The following is a 20,493-nucleotide window of genomic DNA, read 5'->3' as shown; positions in this document are numbered from 1 at the left end:
CGGGTTAAAGGCAAAACAATCGATGGGCTAAATTGGCTTGTTAATCCTCAAAAATATCTAGAACTTTAGTATGTTATTGAAATGTGTCGAAAGTGTGTTATTGTAATTGTAATCGTGTAACATTAGCTCGGGTCGGTCAATCTTGTTTTGACCGACGCCTCGCATTGCAATTTTGTTCGTTGGTAATATATTTCATCTTGCTTTTCAAAAAAAAAAAAAAAACAATTAATATGGTAAATATGATAAATAATGCCCCTAAAGAAAAACACTCGATTTATACATAAATAATTTAGTGTTAAATAATTTAGAGTTACTGTTAAGCACCGAAATTCTATAATCCAAAATCCTCAAAAAGACCCAAATTGAGACTTTTTAAAATAAACCTAGACCTCTCGATCTGCACATAACAGAACAGAATGGAATCCTCTCAAACGACGGGAACAGCAGCCTCCGGCGGTAATGGTACGATCAACCCCCAAACCGGCGACGGTTCTCCGGCCGAATCAACAATTCCGGCAACTACATCATCGTCCGACGATCCGAAGCAAAACCTAAATCAAGTCATAAATTCAATTCAAAAAACCCTAGGAACAATCCACCAGCTCTACCTTACTGTCTCTTCCTTTAATGTCTCCTCTCAATTACCACTCCTTCAACGCCTGTAAGTAATTCGTTGTATCTGTTTATATATCCAAATGATTAAATTTAAATCTGTATATAATTATGTTTGGGTTAAAGCCACAAATTGGCTATATACTTTCTCAAATGTCCTGATGTCGCTCATATACCCTTTTGCCTTTTGCGTCTCACTGTCGTCTACAAACTTTCAAAAAATGTACCAATGTCAACAATTCGTTACCTACCGTAAAGTTAATTATTTAACTTTTTTTTTCATATTATATGTCCCGATGTCGCCATATACTTTCAGTTGTGTTCCGATGTCGCCCATATACTTTCAGTTTCTGTTCCGATGTATCACCGACGTGTCATGACTACTTAGAAGCCATGTCATCAATTGTTTTCGTTACAGGTAAAAAAATTATAGTGGGCGACATCGGTACATTTTTTGAAAGTTTGTAGATGACAGTGGGACGCAAATGGGTATATGGGCGACATCGGGACATTTGAGAAAGTATATAGCCAATTTGTGGCTTTAACCCATTATGTTTTGTATGTATATATGCAGGAATACACTTGTTCTGGAGATGGATAACATGTCAAAATTATCGGAGAAGTGTAACATACAGGTTCCGATGGAAGTACTCAAGTAATTGGTTATTAATTAGGGTTTATACTTTATAGACAAAAATTTGTTTTCGTGTATTTTTGTATTTAATTTAATATTTGTTAATTTTGGAATTGAATGGATTTTGTAGTTTGATAGATGAAGGAAAGAATCCAGATGAATTCACCAGGGATGTATTGAATAGTTGCATTGCTAAGAACCAGATCACTAAGGGCAAAACTGATGCCTTTAAGGTTTGCATCTTCATTCTTTATTTTATTCTTTTGATTATCATGAAAGGGAAAAAGTCCATAAACGTAGTTAACTGTATACTGTTTGTTATTACTAGAAGTGTATTTGTCTCTTTTGTATTAATGTTTGTAAAAATTGGTAGTATTAAGCCTATTATTACCTATATACATAACGTATGTAACATATCAAATACAACTTATAACTTATAACTATGATAGGATAGTTATACAAACTACAACGTAAATTAAGTTGTTAACTGAAGAAAATGTAGGGTGATATCATGTTTGTTCTTTGCATATGTAGTTTATGATTTTGAAATCAGTGAAACGTATTTTCTTTAAATCGCGTTTTGAAAACACTAAGATGAGATGTGTCATGGTTTCATATGAAGATGATCTTGTTAGCATTATGCATGTTATCTGCAAATAATACATATTCATATTCATATGTATGAATCGCTGTATATGCTTACAGGCTTTGCGAAAGCATCTTCTTGAAGAACTTGAACAAGCATTTCCTGATGAAGTCGAAGATTATAGAGAGATTCGTGCATCTTCTGCAGCTGTAAGTACCCTATTGCTTTATAGTTTGTTTCAAAATCTATCGATTTTATATTATTGCTTTGATCTTGTTTTTGGTAGTTTAATTCACCATTTTAATTACCTATAAGTGGGTCCTTTTGATATTGAAGTTTTCATAAAAAAGTTGCTAACATTGAATCATCTGGTACAGGAATCTATGCGTCTTTCACAAGCCCAAAACATATTACCAAACGGAGATATGAAGGTTAAACCCGAGATGTAGACCTAATGATCAATTAGATAAATGTTGATCTGAATTATGTAGTGAAGTATGTGAACCATACGTTCCTTGTTTTACACTAATTAAAACTTTGTAATATCTTGTTTTACACTATTTAAAACTTTTTTATTCAGTAAAGCTAGATACTATCTTATATATATATATATATATATATATATATATATATATATATATATTTTTTTTTTTTTTGAAAATCAAATTTTATTCCATAACCACGAGAATACAAAGAAAGCGAGTCCGAGTTAGCCGGACAGTTTCACGAAACATACAAAATATAAGGTTGCAAAGTGAGCAACCTACAATCTACAAAACTACGAGCCTACGAAAACAAGGAAAACATAAGCAAGCTCAGAACCAGAATTATGAGACGAAAAGTAACCCACTTGGGTTGGAAATCCAAGTTAGCCACTCGATATTAAGTCCTTTTGCTCTCGATTGAATCCACTCGAACGATTTTGCTTGAATCTCATTTACCGCCATTGGAACGTTCCACGATTTACCTTAAAACACTAACTTGTTGCGAAGACCCCAAATAAGATATAAGCATATCCAAACTAATGCTTGCCACACCACGAAACCTTGTCTTGACATCGCCGGTATAACATTACCTTTTATCAAATCTATCAAGTCTGTTAAGGTATGGTTGCTCAAACCCCACCACTTCAAGATTCGACTCCATATATCTTTAACCCGATTGCATAGGAGAAGTGAGTGTTCCACCGATTCCAACTCGTCGTCACATAGGGGGCATCTCACACTATGAAGCTCAATGCCCCTTTTGTCGAGTTCGAGTCGTACCGGAATCCTTTTTCTTTGGGCTCTCCAAATGAAAATCTCTACTTTTTTTGGGACTAGCGAATTACTCAGGGTACTATGTTGCGAGGAGAACTGATCCAACATGTTGCTTTCAAGCATTTTCGTAAGTGTTTTGACTGAAAACAGGCCGTTCGAGGCAAGACACCACCTCCAAGAATCTCTTGAACCGCAAGCAAAAGAATACGATGATAGTAGCTCGATTAAGCTTTGAAGTTCTCCAGCTGTTCTTCCTGAAGGCTCTCTGACCCAATTCCATGAATGCGACAGTAACCCTTCGTTATTCTGAATCCTGTTGCTGATGTTGACTCGTTTTTCTGTTTCTAGCCGAAAAAGACGCGGGTACAAGATTCTAAGTTTATCAGCGCCAATCCAATGCTCTAACCAAAATGACGTCGCTTCACCATCACCAATAGTCTTGACAAACGAATGCTTGAATGGAACCTGGAGCTCGTCTTCCATGAAAGCACCTGCATTAATTATATTACACCAAACGGATGTAGAAGAGAAATGAGTAGGCTCACTCCCTTCCAACAAACCGCCACTAGCACCATAAATACTTTTGATGAGTTTGACCCAAAGAGAGTCGTTTTCGGTTTTGAAACGCCACCACCATTTACCTAGTAGTGCAAGGTTTTTGCATTTTAGGGACCCGACATTTAACACACACCCCCCCCCCCTCCCATAAGGATTTTGAACGTTTTCCCATTTTACCCAAGCAATTTTAGAACCCGAACCCAAACCGCCCCAAAAGAAAGATCTCCTCACGCTCTCAAGAATTTTTATCACACTCGACGGAGCACGAAATAGCGAAAAATAATACAACGGGAGACTATTAAGGACCGATTTAATTAGCACTAATCTTCCTCCACTTGATAACGAACGTTTCTTCCAACCCGAGAGCCTAGATTTAAATTTTTCGATTACCGGGTTCCATTCTTTTATCTTCGACATTTTTGCCCCGATAGGCAACCCAAGATATGTAAAGGGAAAATTACCCACTTGACACCCCAAGTAACGAGCAATGAGATTAATTTCCGACGACTCGACTCCTACTGTAACATCCCGCGTTTTTCCGTTAAATTTATTTTTAACACCGTCTTTTTTTTTAAATAATATCTTTCGCTATTTAAATTCCCAATTTCCGTTGACTAACGTTTATAATATTCTCGTTATTTAATTATAACATCACTCGTCTACTCGAGCGTTTTTAAAATATTTCGTTTGGTTAATTCCCGCACCCGACTACAAACATGAGGGACTTAAGTTGACAAGTGGGCAAAGTGGTGACTAGGTCAACTAGTCAACCACTTCACCTCCTCCATTCATTTCCACCAACACCTCTTCCTCTTTTTCTCTCTACTTCTCTTTTATGAACATAAACACCAAAATCACAAAATCATCATCTAAATCCGATTGGAGAAGCAAACATCAAAACAAATTGTACTTTTGGAATCCTCGTTTCATCCTCTTCGATTTGATACTAGTCTCATGGCATGGGGTAAGAATTTCTCATGAAACCCTAACTTGTTAAATTCGTTTTTGGACTTGTCAAGTGGTTAATTAGTGTCTATGGCTCGTAGGGATGTCGTGTATGTAATTTGTATGCTCGTTCTTCGTGTTTTGAAAATATGACATGAACACCCAAATGGGTCTAGCTTAATCTTGAGTTTTGGTTGCTCAAATGATGTTATAAGATAAAGTGTATGTGTTAAAAGTGTTAGTTACTTCATTAGCTTCGTTTTGATATGTTGGATGATGATAAACTAGCTCAATAACATGAAATGTGTTTTTGGTGAATCGATTATCGTTTTGGTAGGAACTTGATGCGGTTGAATACTAGTTAAGACACTTGTTTGAATGTATGCTAGTTAACTAGTTAAAATTGTATGCGTAAATAGCTTCGAAATGGTGTGATGTATGCTAGCGTTTGATTAGTGAATCATAAGTCTCATTTGTGTCGAAATTGATTTTGAAACGATAACGTGGCTAGTGGTTTTGACGTAGTAAATGTTTATTGAAACTTGGAATATGCGTCTAGTTGCAATGTATGCGTTATTACCTTCAAAACGGCATATCGTATGTGTAAATTGGATTCCCGAATCATAAAATACGTTTTACGAACTTGAAACTTTGAAAATAAACCTTTCTTGATCAATTGACGAGTTTTCGGTTATTGTAAATGATGTTTTTGATTGATGATATATGGTTAGTTGTATTCCTCGTCAAAATACCTTTTCGACGATATATGATAAGCATTATAAGTGTTTGCGGGTCAAGAATTGGGTTGGAAAAGGTTTTGGTTCGTGCACACTTGGAAAGACTGACCAGAATTCTCTGGCCAGGTAGTGGCGCGGCGCGCCACATCCCCGCGCGGCGCGCAGAATCGCCTGGCCAGATTCTGCTCACTTTGTCACATTTCACGCGAAATGTTTGACTAGCTACCGACCTCCGATTCACATGAAACTTGTTCTAATATGCTTATATATGAATAAAAACCTCAGAAAAATAGTTCGGGACCGAACCCGAACGTGTTGACTTTTTCGTTGACTTTGACCAAGTTTGACTTTTAGTCAAACTTAACCAAACTTTTATACAATCATTCTAACATGCTTTTATACTTGTTTCTTGTATGAAACTTGACAACGTGATTCACATGCTATACTTAATCGAGTCGTAACGAGCCATAGGACTAATTGAACACATTTCACCCGACCTTGTGTCGTAACCGGTTAATTGATATAACTTACTTGTTTAGGTCAAGACTAAGCAACTTTCATGCACACGTTTACTTGTTGAAGTACTTTTATACTCGTGCACTCGAGGTGAGATCATAGTCCCACCCTTTTCAACAACTTTTTATACTTTTAAATTGTGGGCTGAGAAACATATACTTTGTTACATTTTGTACTACTTACTTTTATACTTTGAACACAAGTACAAGGAAAACAAACATTCCACAGCGAGTTAGAACAAAAATCCTCAATTCGATTATCATTAGTTACACTTGCAGGGTGTAAGCGAGAACTTATATTGTGTGGCCATACGGGTTTGACAAACCCTCATTACGGACGGTTCGCTACCGTCTACGGATGAAATATATTTTCGGGAAACAGTGTATGTTCTAACACTATTGTGATGGGGTTCTATGGAAGGAAACGTTAAGTCTTGATAATTGGGTGCTCGCGAACAATACTTTTGGAATGCAAACGATTTTGATAATCAACTATGGGAATACTAAATCTTGTGGTTCAAAAACAACGTTTACAAATACATCTATGATTTCACCAACGTTTTTCGTTGACAGTTTTCTATATGTTTCTCAGGTTCATACTTGGCTATTTGATACATGCTTCCGCGTACACTCATACTTGCTTGGGGTCAAGCATACATGCATACACTCTGATTATTTGCTTGGAGTCAAGATACATACATACATACGCTAGTGATAGCACCTTTGGATTCAAACTTTTGTTTACATACTTACGCTATTTATAGCAACTGTGGTTTCAAACTAATTATGTCGCAAGTTATTTCATTCATACTTTATAACTTTGTAAACTTAAACTTATTGTCGATCCGTTTGTTAAGCTAAACTTTGTACCTTTCAAATGAACGCGACATAATTTTGGTCAAACGAGTCTCATATAGGGACTACGACCACGCAACGGGACCTAAGTTAACGACGCCGTCAATAACGGCTTTGGCCGGGTCGTTACAAGTGGTATCAGAGCGTTGGTTGTAGGGAACTAGGACGTGCATTAGTGTGTCTAACAGAGTCGTTAGGACGCATTAGTGAGTCTAGACTACAACCGGATAGTTAGCATTTGCATTCTGACATACATTTGCTATATATAGCACTTACTTGACTACTTGTGCATTATACTTGAATCATTCTTAGGAAAACTTTTAATGGTACCCAACCTTCATCATACGAACTCGTATTCTGCCACTTTGGTTCGGGAACTCTGACTCCTTGGTTGTTATTCACCCCGTCTCATCTTACTATCCATGAGTATTGTAAAGTCACTGTCACTACTCTAGGTGAGTATCGTCATCACTATTTATCGCTACGGTTGCGTACTACTCGCTATCATGACTCGTTACTCTTTTCATACCTAACTACGTTATTGTCTGATTCGAACCGCATTGACGTGAACAATCACTTATACACTTCCCTCGGGGAACGCATCTTTAGAGTTGCACTAATTCTTTCGATTCAATACGAATCATGTTTGAGACGTCGTTACATTTTGTTCATTTTAGATTTTCACGATGACACGAACTTGAACTTATGGAGTGATGTGGGAATGGAGGTATGATTTGGCGTAATATAACGACACTCGATCAACGTGGTTATATTACGGTAAGACATACCAAAGTTCTAGTGACGCGTAATGGTGGTTAGACTCGATCAACCTAAGCACCACCATGTGCCATGTACATGACTTCATCCTTTCATGTTTGGACATCCGAAAACTCCGAGAATATTTATAACAACCATACCGGGGACACACCTTCAATTATTGTCAAATTATATTTATGCTTCCGAATGAATTACCGATTCCATTCGACTTCAACCGTATGTCACACGGGTATACTAGCTCGTCCTCGCGCAGTCTTGTTGACTAACTACAATTTACTCGTTATGCTCACATCGGGGCGGAACTTCTCTCTCACCACACTCGTACTTCCGGTTCAGGAAATCTTTATTCTAAACTCCCAATGGAGGGAGGGACTCTCCACGTTATGCTAGTACTCGCCTCGAGGGTGAATAGTCTCGACGAACGTATTTGAAAACCGATAAATCTTCCGCGACGCGAATTTTCTTGAGAAACTTGTCCTAGCTAACGTTTTCGATTCCTAGCAAACTTGTTCAATATGCCTTAGGGAGATGTACCTCGTTTCGGATCGAGATCCTCGTTTCACTTCTAGATTTTGGAGTACCTTACAAAAAGCCTCGGGACCGCATTTAGACATGAGTACCGCGTACCATCCACAACCCGACGGACCGAACAAACATACGATTTAAGTCTTGAAAACCATAATACGAATTTGTATTACCAACTTCAAATTTTCTTGAGAAACGTCTTTGCCTTTAATCAAACTCTCTTACTACAAAATTTTCATTCGAGTATTGACGCCACACCTTCGAAACCTTATATGACCGGAAACGTCATTCTCCTTTTGTCGAACCAAGTAAACGATGACCAATTCACCGGGACCGGGATTATTCATGAGCAACCGAGAAAATTTATTCATATTCAGGTAAAACCCTACGCGACTCGTAATCACCAAGAGCTACGCCGATGTTAGACGTAAACATTTCAAATTCCACGTGGGAAACCACGTCACGTTAAGAGTCGCACCTTGGGAAGGTGCAATCCGTTTCGGGAAAACGTAGGAAGCTAAATCCGCGATATTTTGATCCTTTAAATTCTTGGGATGTTTTGGACCCGTCGCTAGCCGTTTAGACTTTTCCGACTCATTTTGGGTCTCCGTTTATCCTACATTCGATGTATCAACTCAAAGACGTGTTTTGCGAAACGAGAACTTGTTATCTTCTTTGATGAACTCACTATCGACGATAAACCTCACTTCCTAGGAGGACCGGAAACCATAAAATCATGGAACCAAACCTTAAAACAACATATGATCCCGACCGTCAAAATTCGTGGAAATACTCAAGGACGTACCTTCACTTATTCGTAGAATTTACAACGCAAGATCTCGAGTAAGATTCAACAACTACTACTTCCAACTAAATTTCGGGACGAAATTTCTTTTGAGGTGTGGATAATGTAACATCCCGCGTTTTTCCGTTAAATTTATTTTTAACACCGTCTTTTTTTTTTAAATAATATCTTTCGCTATTTAAATTCCCAATTTCCGTTGACTAACGTTTATAATATTCTCGTTATTTAATTATAACATCACTCGTCTACTCGAGCGTTTTTAAAATATTTCGTTTGGTTAATTCCCGCACCCGACTACAAACATGAGGGACTTAAGTTGACAAGTGGGCAAAGTGGTGACTAGGTCAACTAGTCAACCACTTCACCTCCTCCATTCATTTCCACCAACACCTCTTCCTCTTTTTCTCTCTACTTCTCTTTTATGAACATAAACACCAAAATCACAAAATCATCATCTAAATCCGATTGGAGAAGCAAACATCAAAACAAATTGTACTTTTGGAATCCTCGTTTCATCCTCTTCGATTTGATACTAGTCTCATGGCATGGGGTAAGAATTTCTCATGAAACCCTAACTTGTTAAATTCGTTTTTGGACTTGTCAAGTGGTTAATTAGTGTCTATGGCTCGTAGGGATGTCGTGTATGTAATTTGTATGCTCGTTCTTCGTGTTTTGAAAATATGACATGAACACCCAAATGGGTCTAGCTTAATCTTGAGTTTTGGTTGCTCAAATGATGTTATAAGATAAAGTGTATGTGTTAAAAGTGTTAGTTACTTCATTAGCTTCGTTTTGATATGTTGGATGATGATAAACTAGCTCAATAACATGAAATGTGTTTTTGGTGAATCGATTATCGTTTTGGTAGGAACTTGATGCGGTTGAATACTAGTTAAGACACTTGTTTGAATGTATGCTAGTTAACTAGTTAAAATTGTATGCGTAAATAGCTTCGAAATGGTGTGATGTATGCTAGCGTTTGATTAGTGAATCATAAGTCTCATTTGTGTCGAAATTGATTTTGAAACGATAACGTGGCTAGTGGTTTTGACGTAGTAAATGTTTATTGAAACTTGGAATATGCGTCTAGTTGCAATGTATGCGTTATTACCTTCAAAACGGCATATCGTATGTGTAAATTGGATTCCCGAATCATAAAATACGTTTTACGAACTTGAAACTTTGAAAATAAACCTTTCTTGATCAATTGACGAGTTTTCGGTTATTGTAAATGATGTTTTTGATTGATGATATATGGTTAGTTGTATTCCTCGTCAAAATACCTTTTCGACCATATATGATAAGCATTATAAGTGTTTGCGGGTCAAGAATTGGGTTGGAAAAGGTTTTGGTTCGTGCACACTTGGAAAGACTGACCAGAATTCTCTGGCCAGGTAGTGGCGCGGCGCGCCACATCCCCGCGCGGCGCGCAGAATCGCCTGGCCAGATTCTGCTCACTTTGTCACATTTCACGCGAAATGTTTGACTAGCTACCGACCTCCGATTCACATGAAACTTGTTCTAATATGCTTATATATGAATAAAAACCTCAGAAAAATAGTTCGGGACCGAACCCGAACGTGTTGACTTTTTCGTTGACTTTGACCAAGTTTGACTTTTAGTCAAACTTAACCAAACTTTTATACAATCATTCTAACATGCTTTTATACTTGTTTCTTGTATGAAACTTGACAACGTGATTCACATGCTATACTTAATCGAGTCGTAACGAGCCATAGGACTAATTGAACACATTTCACCCGACCTTGTGTCGTAACCGGTTAATTGATATAACTTACTTGTTTAGGTCAAGACTAAGCAACTTTCATGCACACGTTTACTTGTTGAAGTACTTTTATACTCGTGCACTCGAGGTGAGATCATAGTCCCACCCTTTTCAACAACTTTTTATACTTTTAAATTGTGGGCTGAGAAACATATACTTTGTTACATTTTGTACTACTTACTTTTATACTTTGAACACAAGTACAAGGAAAACAAACATTCCACAGCGAGTTAGAACAAAAATCCTCAATTCGATTATCATTAGTTACACTTGCAGGGTGTAAGCGAGAACTTATATTGTGTGGCCATACGGGTTTGACAAACCCTCATTACGGACGGTTCGCTACCGTCTACGGATGAAATATATTTTCGGGAAACAGTGTATGTTCTAACACTATTGTGATGGGGTTCTATGGAAGGAAACGTTAAGTCTTGATAATTGGGTGCTCGCGAACAATACTTTTGGAATGCAAACGATTTTGATAATCAACTATGGGAATACTAAATCTTGTGGTTCAAAAACAACGTTTACAAATACATCTATGATTTCACCAACATTTTTCGTTGACAGTTTTCTATATGTTTCTCAGGTTCATACTTGGCTATTTGATACATGCTTCCGCGTACACTCATACTTGCTTGGGGTCAAGCATACATGCATACACTCTGATTATTTGCTTGGAGTCAAGATACATACATACATACGCTAGTGATAGCACCTTTGGATTCAAACTTTTGTTTACATACTTACGCTATTTATAGCAACTGTGGTTTCAAACTAATTATGTCGCAAGTTATTTCATTCATACTTTATAACTTTGTAAACTTAAACTTATTGTCGATCCGTTTGTTAAACTAAACTTTGTACCTTTCAAATGAACGCGACATAATTTTGGTCAAACGAGTCTCATATAGGGACTACGACCACGCAACGGGACCTAAGTTAACGACGCCGTCAATAACGGCTTTGGCCGGGTCGTTACACCTACCCCAAATAGACAACTCTTTTTAAAGTTTACCTTCAAACCCGATGAAAGTTCAAAGCATTTCAAAAGATTCCTTAGGTTTAACGCGTTTGACCTACCCCATTCGCCAAAAAGATCGTATCATCCGCATATTGTAAGTGAGATATCAACACTTTGTCGTTTCCCACTTCTACTCCTTTGAAGAGATTTTTGTCGATTGCCGCTTTTGTCAAAATATTTAGTCCCTCCGCTGCGATAATAAACAAAAAAGGCGAAAGCGGGTCGCCTTGGTGGACCCCTCTACCAAGATGGAACTCATCGGTTGGAGCCCCGTTGACAAGAATGGATATAGATGCCGACCTTTTTTTTTTTTTTTTTTTTTGAAAGGCAAGCTTGCATCAGTCCGGACCGAAGCCTAGTCATCATTTGCACACACACACGCTTTCGGGCAGGAAACCCGAACCACACTATGAGGATCCGACCCTTAAACCATCCCGAGGGGCAGGCGGGCCGGACCTTAGTCCCGGAGCGGGTCGGTAAAACCTTCCATTTGGGCCACCTTCAAGGAATATATTTCAATTCCTAGAGCGGGTGACGAGGTTCGAACCCGAGACCTCTAGCCCTGCGAGTACACAAGTGTAACCGCGGTATCGCTGGACCGAAGATCAGATGCCGACCTTAAACACGAAGATATCCATTTTATCCATTTATCGCCGAAACCCATGCTTTTCATTACTTCAAAAAGGAAACGCCAATTGAGGCTATCAAACGCCTTTTCAAAATCAACCTTGAAGATTATACCCTTCTTACGCGTTGCCTTTAGGTGCTCAATTGTTTCGTTTGCGATTAAGGCTTATGTTGTCATTTTTGTGGATTCATGCATAGTATGAATCAAATTATGCGCCTTCTTATCATTGAGCCGTTATCAAGGTTGCAAAAACTGCTACTCGTGGAGTACTCTGTGAGGAACCTTTTAGGAAGTACTCAACAACTTGAATAGTATTCGGTATCCTGTATTTGGATGTTGACCAAGTTTGACTGGTTTTAGTTTTGACTGATTTTCCAAGTAATTCCAAATTCTGACCGAGTTTGACAGACCTAGATTAGAGTAATCTGGATTTTTGCCAAGTTTTGAGTGTGTTTGGCGCAAGAGCTTATGACAGCTTATGGGAGCTTCTTGAAGCTTGAGCTTATGATTCTAATAAGCTCTTAGCAACAAGCTTTGTTTGGTAGACATAAAAAGTAAAACTTATGAAAATCATAAGTTCTGAAAAAATAAGCTACTTCTAATAGCATATGAAAAAAAGTAGAGCTTATGAATTGAAATATAAGCTCCAGCTAGTTTACCAAATACTTAAAGAAAATAATAAGCTCCAGCTACCGACTTTAAAAATAAGCTACAGTTTCAGCTCTAGGGTGTGTTTGGATGAAAGTAGCTGGAGCTTATTTTTAAGCTAGTAGCTGGAGCTTATTATTTTTTATAAGTGTTTGGTAAACTAGCTGGAGCTTATTTTTCAGTTCATAAGCTCTACTTTTTTTCATAAGCTACTGAAAGTAGTTTATTTTTCCAGAGCTTATGATTTTCATAAGCTCTACTTTTTTGGTCTACCAAACGAAGTTTATGATTTGAAGCTTATTAAACTCATAAGCTCAAGTTCCTATAAGCTCTCATAAGAACTCGTCACCCAAACACACCCCTAGTTCATAAGCTCCAGCTACAAGCTCCAGCTCCAGCTAGTTTCATACAAACACACCATTTGACTGATTTTTCAAGTAATTCCAAGTTGTGACCGAGTTTGACAGACATAGTAGATCTGAGTAATCCGAGTTTTGGCCAAGTTTTGACCGATTTTTTTCAAGTAATTCCAAGTTAGATTGACTCGTCAAGTACTCTCTGAGTTGTAAAAACCAAGTATTCACCAAGTAATTCTGAGTAGTGCAACGCTGACTGTTATCGAATAACACAAAAAACATGAGAGATGCTCTCATTTATGGAAGTGTAAACTTAATTCCTACATTTACAATCGAAACAAAAGTGACTCTGATCTACATCTACTGCTTTGCTAACCTACAACCTCTTTAAACTTCCCACCAATTCTGAAGCTCCGGCCCAAAACCGCAATGCATTTCCCCCAACTCATTGACACTACAAAGTTGCTCTTCAATCTCTAAATATTCGCTTTCTCCTCCAAAGTACGAAAATGGAACATAAGTTTCTCGACCGCACTTTTCCATCATAACATTAGCGTCACTTTTAGTTGGCGAATTAGTCCCTCGATCATCCGATTCTTCACTACTACTATTTCCAGTAACATTTTCTTGACGCCTCTCTGCTACATTTCGTAACATCTCCAACTGTTTCATCAAGTAATTAACATTTATTAATCGCAAATCGCATTAACTGAATTATGTCAAAATAGGAGGTGATCACTAACTCACTATTATACCTGATTAACAAGTGCTTGATTCTCTTTTTTCAAAGACTCAGATTTCGACGCCAAAGTTTCATAATTCTGTTTCAGAATATTGTACTCGTGTTCAATTTGCCTTGACTTTGAGCGCGCTCTTTTATTCTGGAACCATATCGCAACTTGACGTGGATGCAGACCAAGTTTGTTAGCCACTTGATGTTTCATTCTTAACTCAGGTCTTGTCTGGGTTTCATACATGTACTCAAGGAAGCTTATTTGTTTGTCTGTAAACCTTTTTCGACCCTCGTTTTTGTTCTTCTTAGTTTCCGCTTTTGACATTTTGTTTGATTTTCACAAGTTGATGAGATTTTGTGACTATTTTGGTACGAAGGAGTAGTGGGTGTTTGTTATATATAGTGTGCCTTGCTTTTTAATAAAATGTGTGGTTTAATAGGAAGAACAGGTGTACGCGTTGAAGTTGACATGGATCTTACCATTTTTGTGTCTGTTTCAATGCATCGACGACTTGTACCCGTACACGTTTTCTTTGTGTCAATTCAAAATCAATAGTGTCAACATTTAATTTGATGGTACTATAAGTACAAACATTTTGTTAAAAAAAGTTGTTACCATCTCAACTTAGGATTTTATAATGCAATTTATTTTGCAATTAATTATGGAGTTTTTGAAGGTTTCTTGTTAATAGTGAATTTGCCCATATCTAGCAAAGTTCTCTTGCGAGTTTTTCTTGAGTGTAATATTCCCGAAGTCTCCTTCTAACGGGTTTAGAAAGTGAGCACGACATATGACTTTCTGAGCATGATCAGGTGGGTGGCTTATGCATCTACCTTAATATCATACTTCAAAATAAGAAGTACAAGTTATCTGCATAGCATAACAGATGTGCATACTTTTTTTTTTTTTTGGTTGGATGTTAGAGTTGTAGCTGATATTTGAGTTTATCTTTTTTAAGTCTAAAGATGAAGCATCTTTTTTAAGTGTTTAGAAAAGTATAACGGGAGATAATTACTTATTACTTATAATTATAAATTGACATTAAAAATAATAAATATAAATATAAAATGTATATTAATATAATAAAATTTTCTTTAGTAATTTTATATTTCATAAAGTTTACTAACTTATTTAACTTGACCGACTTATTACACATTATTCATATTATAGAACATAGATTTTAGCATCTTAAAAGTTTTATTAACGACATATCTAATGGTTATTACGGTTATTACTAATGAATTTGAATATGCATATACTGTCAGTCAACCGATATTTTGAGTGTGTCGAGTGTCTTATGGCTGAATATATATTTTAATGATTTTTCACTTTTTAACGACCGAGGTATATACTCATATAATAAAATAATAATTTGGACTGTTTATATACTTTGTTTGCGTGGCATAACGAATGCCGTCAGATTGAAGACTTTTTATATGTAGCATGGATAGATATTAAAAGTGGGAAACGGTAGGTAATAAAATGGAGTGATGGGGGAGGTCCTACTACTTTTAATATGATTGACCAAAAGGAATGGAATTGGTGAAGGAAGAATACAACACGTTTGTGGGTGTGGTGTGTGTAAGACGACAAAAGAGATAAGATATTTTGTGCCACATGGTCCAATCAGATGAGGACTTGTGTGTTGGGAGATCTCTCAAAGCTGACGTGTTACTTTGTAGTTTTTAGAATGTTGTACTCTATTGTTTTACGGAGTATTATAAAGAGAAACGTGTATTGTGAGTTTGTGACTACTATTTCCTTACCGAAAATAGTCATTTGGCATTGCCTTTTTTTTTTTTTTTATCCTTATCTCATTTAAAAGATATACTATGTATTAGTTACTTTAAGTCGACTTGGCAATTTTTATTTTTCTTAGTTTTTTAACATAGTTTCTTAAGCCGTTCAAAAGAAAACGTACTTTAAATCGACTATATACAAGAGATGAACCGTCGTTTGGTAAAAGGCCGCGTGTCAGTTAACAAGCAAGACAACGGACACATAATATTTTGAATTTTGATTAATATTGAAATAAATTAAAACCTTAAAGAAGTTGATGGATCAATGGAAGTCCAGTGTCATTGAATTAAAGCCCGTAAAACTTGAGAAGCCCAAATAAAAGACTTAATTATGAAATTCGTCCTTAAAATTTATGTTTTTTTCACCCTAGACCTCAAAGTTTTTTTCTTTTCATGGTTACCCTTAATGTTTTTATATAGTTTCATATTCGTCCCTTGTGCTAACTACCGTTATCTCATCTCCGTTAAGTCATTATCATGTGCTTATCAAGTGAGGGTAAAATAGCATTTTTGTGTGTATGCCTAATATACATATATAGATAACATATATACGAAGCACGTATATCTAATCCCAACTGCAATTTTCAAGTGTCCCATTACAAACCCTAGTTCCCAAATTTCAATCGCCCCTTCACAAACGCTAGTTACCACATTACAAAAATGATTGATTGTTGGTGTGGTAGACAAGATGTAATTCGCACAAAGACTTCGAAAAACCCTTGAAGGAGATTCTACAGTTGCCCAATTGTGGTATGTACCGTGTTTTCAATTTGAATTCTGTTTGCGAATTTAAAGTAAAAATGAATTGTGGTTGAATTGATATTATTTTTGGTTAGTGATCCAATTGAGGTTGTGATGCATTGAGAAGCATTAATGGAGTTGAAGAAGATGCTTGAATTGAAACTCAAGATTGAAGAACGAAAAAGTAGATGTCTCCAGTTTGTATTAATATTATTATGTTTAGGTTTTATGTATTGGGTTATGTTTTAGAGTACTTAGGTGTGACGACCTGAAAATTTCTGACCAAATTTAAACTTAATCTTTATATGATTTCGACACGATAAGCAAAGTCTATTAAACTGAGTCTTAAAATTTTTGAACCGTTTCATGAAATCATTTGACCTTTGACTATTACCTACGATTCACGAATAATTGGTTGTAACTAAATATGAATATATAAATGTATGTATATATATATATATAATAAATTGAAATTTTAAAATACAAATTTAAACACTAAAACTAAAGATGTAGAGTAAGACATAAAATAATTAAGTTGTACTTAAAATGAATTTATATTGAATTAAAAATTTAAAGTAATATATAAAATAATTAAATTACTAATAAAATAAATATATTATATAATATGACATAAATAATAATATTAAGTACAAATTAAAATATAGTTGTTATAATATTATTACTTTTAGTATTATTATTAAAATAAATATATTAATATTAATATCAGTATTAATAATAGTATGATATAAAAATGAAATCAGATGTGTATAAATTATTAGATTATTATTATTGTTAATGTTATTTATATTATTAAAAATAGTATTATTATTATGTAACAACCCAACCCGATATACAATCGACCACGTGAAATTTACCAAAATAAAAAAAAATTCTTTGTTCAGCAGGTGGCGCGGCGCGCCATAACCTTGCGCGGCGCGCCAAAGTGGCCTGTCCAAAAAGTCTTGAAATGCTAAAATGTTTGACCACTTCCCGATGTATTTAGACAAAACGCTATTCACAACATATTCATATATGAAAAACTAACATGTTCCATTCATAAAATAAGTTTTACGAGGACCGGACCCACATCGGCCGTTTTACGACTTTCGTACGAAAATACAAGTTTTCAACCACATGATTTGTAATACAAAATAAAGGCCGAGCATGGCGATTGGGGATACGCTACCCAATCCTAATCAATCTAAAAGCAAGCCTTCTAAAGCAACTACGCAAGTCCACTAGTCCCCGCTTACCCGAGCCTCCGCATCCATGCAATCTATAAAAAAAAGTCAACAACGAGAGGGTAAGCTAACGCTTAGTGAATGCAATACTTATACATATACATATGTAATTTTCCTACACGCATCCACTTACAATACCATGCAAACAAAATGCATAAACGAGCTAGCAACACCAAACATACGACTAGCAACAACGTCAGTATATAAATCGCCACAATAATATACTAAATCACAATAATGCATAAATATAACAAACCGTTCCCCGCTATGGCACTACCGGCTTATAGACGACCAATAACGTCGAGTCTCACTCGTATGTTGTCACCGACTTGTGACTCATCAAAGGGTGTCACCGACTTGTGAACTACCCACCAATATCTATGGGTCACCGACTTGTGAACGCCATGTGACATCACCGACTTGTGAAGCGCCACTAAGTGTCACTGACTTGTGAACACTATAGGGTGTCACCGACTTGTGAATCACCCAAGGGTATCACCGACTTGTGAACCCCCATCAATACATATGGGTCACCGACTTGTGAACCTCCATGTGGCATCACCGACTTGTGAAGCACCACCTAGTGTTACCGGCTTGTGAACACTATGAAGTGTCACCGACTCGTGAATCACTTCCCCGACTTATGGTGACACCGACTTGTGAAACACCAACCAACTACTAAGGGTCACCGCCTCGTGAACCACCGTGAGGTGTCACCGACTCGTGAGTCTCCTAACGAGACATTACCTACACGTAATCCTCTTCACCCATAACCCCGATAAGTCACCATCTTGTGACACAATGCCCAATACTCACGATGTGGCACCAAAGGCCCACATCGCGTACGAGTAAATAAACCACATACATACATGTATAAATATTCCACTCACCTCGATTACTTGAAGAAGTGCAACTCGCAAACTTGAACTCCTTCCACCGACTTCACGTATATCACCTACGCAAATCATACATGCAAATAAGCTACAACTTAAGCCTATTCGACTTAACACATCACAAGTGTAATTTCGACTATATACACTTGACCAACTTTGACTAAGTCAAATCTCACCCGAACCACTCATAATCACAATCGAATAGTGATTATGTCCCACTAATACATTTTGCACAAGGTTTGATCAACCACTCCCCCATTTGGACTCACGACCCGCCCAAATTGACATAAAGTGCAATCTACGCCTTTTTGCACTTTTAACGATACTCGAAAGTCCAAAACTAACGAGACCATTTCCCGCGTTCCCGAAATACCTAAATACACCTCCTTTAGGCTTTAAATGTATTTTAGACCATCATTTATACAAAAACCCATTTTGACCTAAAACTAGTCAAAACACCCAATTTGTGAACTTACACCCCAAATCACTAATAATCCAAGTTAGCTAGTGATTTCATCAACAAAAATTAGTTTACAAACTAACAATATCATCATCCAATCCTAAACCCACCAACATCAACAATAACTAGTTACAATTACCCATTTCACCTCCTAAAAGAGTTTTATAACTAACTAGTTCAAAACCCTAAACTTGAATATCAAATTACAAAGATGAAGTTCGGAGTTTGAACTTACCAATACCGCCAAAATGATGCCGTTGACGAGTAGAACAACTTTAATACCCGAGGTTTGACCCGAAACACCCTTCTTCTTCTCCAATTAGAGCTCTCTCTCTCTAAAACTCTCCTCTCACTCTAGGGTTTGAAGATGAGAGTGTTTGATGAGTGAAAATGAGCTCCAATGGAGCTCTAGATCAGTTTTGATGACCCCAAACCGACCCTAATTGAAAAGACCAAAGTACCCCTCATTTAAACCTTTTAAAAAGGCTGAAAATTGCCTCTGCAGCAATCAGCGCGCCGCGCCAGAAGGTGGAGCGCCGCTCCAAATAACTGGAAATTGTGGTTGAGCCCAAAACAGGTTTCAGCAACTTGTTTTGGCCATAACTTTTCGACCGTAACTCCGTTTTCGATGAATCAAATATCGTTGGAAACGTAATAAGATATTCTATCCAATGGTAAGGCTTGGAAACATCAATTCAAACTTTATTTGGGGTTGAAAAGATACGTACACACCTTGTCACTTCGAACAACGTCCAGTTTCCTTCGACGTTCGAGCAAGCAACACGTACATGCTTCGTACACTTCATATACGCATCATACACCATAAATACATTATGTACAATAAATATTTGGGTCTTACAACTCTCCCCCACTTAAATTGGATCGCGTCCTCGCGATCTAAACCTCATCGCGAACAAAAACAACACACTTTCCTCGAGTCTTCGAGTTCTCACACAATCTCGGACCCCTTTGATGCCGCCATTGCATCCTATCGATCATGCCTTACCACCATGCAACGTTCCAATCGCACAACTATCCTTCAGGACTTCCTTGGCGTACTCCAACTCACGACTTAGAGTTCTAACGCCCACCGCCAATACTCTAGAGAGTTCGTTCCCGAACGCACTCTACACTAACACGCCCCTACATGAGACAGTCCAAACTAACACTCTACGCCCCTAGTTGGCTCCCCAAACGAGACAACTTCCGGCAAATGGCTCAAACACGCCTACCAAACCGAAGAAACATCGTACCCTCCGGATACATATTCCCCCACTTAGGGTTTTAACCCTACCTTATCACCGTCAAGACGATAATATCTTGTGAAATTTCAACATTCCACACACACATGACCGGCACCAACGTTGGTCATACT

The 20,493-nt window shown here is 37.2% G+C and overlaps 2 protein-coding genes across 2 annotated transcripts; one reads left to right on the top strand and one right to left on the bottom strand.

Annotated features, from left to right (window-relative positions):
* Positions 1 to 325: 325 nt before the first annotated feature.
* LOC139857858 (mediator of RNA polymerase II transcription subunit 10b-like) lies at positions 326 to 2,416 on the top strand. Its single transcript, XM_071846701.1, has 5 exons — positions 326 to 661; positions 1,187 to 1,267; positions 1,377 to 1,479; positions 1,952 to 2,041; positions 2,210 to 2,416. Exons 1-5 carry the CDS (start codon positions 417 to 419, stop codon positions 2,279 to 2,281), a joined length of 591 nt encoding a protein of 196 aa, XP_071702802.1. The 5' UTR covers positions 326 to 416; the 3' UTR covers positions 2,282 to 2,416.
* An 11,014-nt stretch (positions 2,417 to 13,430) lies between these two features.
* On the bottom strand, positions 13,431 to 14,372 carry LOC139857997 (homeobox-leucine zipper protein HOX22-like). Its single transcript, XM_071846850.1, has 2 exons — positions 14,006 to 14,372; positions 13,431 to 13,913 (listed from the first exon to the last, which is right to left on the bottom strand). The coding sequence occupies exons 1-2, from the start codon at positions 14,306 to 14,308 to the stop codon at positions 13,638 to 13,640; spliced, it is 579 nt and encodes a 192-aa protein (XP_071702951.1). The 5' UTR covers positions 14,309 to 14,372; the 3' UTR covers positions 13,431 to 13,637.
* Between the last annotated feature and the right edge of the window lie 6,121 nt (positions 14,373 to 20,493).

The sequence above is a fragment of the Rutidosis leptorrhynchoides genome, chromosome 7, assembly GCF_046630445.1.
Source record: "Rutidosis leptorrhynchoides isolate AG116_Rl617_1_P2 chromosome 7, CSIRO_AGI_Rlap_v1, whole genome shotgun sequence".
NCBI classification, from domain to species: Eukaryota; Viridiplantae; Streptophyta; class Magnoliopsida; order Asterales; family Asteraceae; genus Rutidosis; species Rutidosis leptorrhynchoides.
Note: the sequence above shows the minus strand (reverse complement) of the source record. Positions and strands in the feature narration are given on the sequence as shown.

Excerpts from the sequence above, each read along its gene's own strand:
- LOC139857997 (XM_071846850.1), bottom strand. The coding sequence starts at position 14,308 with ATGTCAAAAGCGGAAACTAAGAAGAACAAAAACGAGGGTCGAAAAAGG. Across the intron at positions 13,914-14,005 it reads ATCAAGCACTTGTTAATCAG|TTGGAGATGTTACGAAATGT; the intron begins GTATAATAGTGA and ends TTGATGAAACAG.
- LOC139857858 (XM_071846701.1), top strand. The coding sequence starts at position 417 with ATGGAATCCTCTCAAACGACGGGAACAGCAGCCTCCGGCGGTAATGGT. Across the intron at positions 662-1,186 it reads TTACCACTCCTTCAACGCCT|GAATACACTTGTTCTGGAGA; the intron begins GTAAGTAATTCG and ends GTATATATGCAG. Across the intron at positions 1,268-1,376 it reads GTTCCGATGGAAGTACTCAA|TTTGATAGATGAAGGAAAGA; the intron begins GTAATTGGTTAT and ends TGGATTTTGTAG.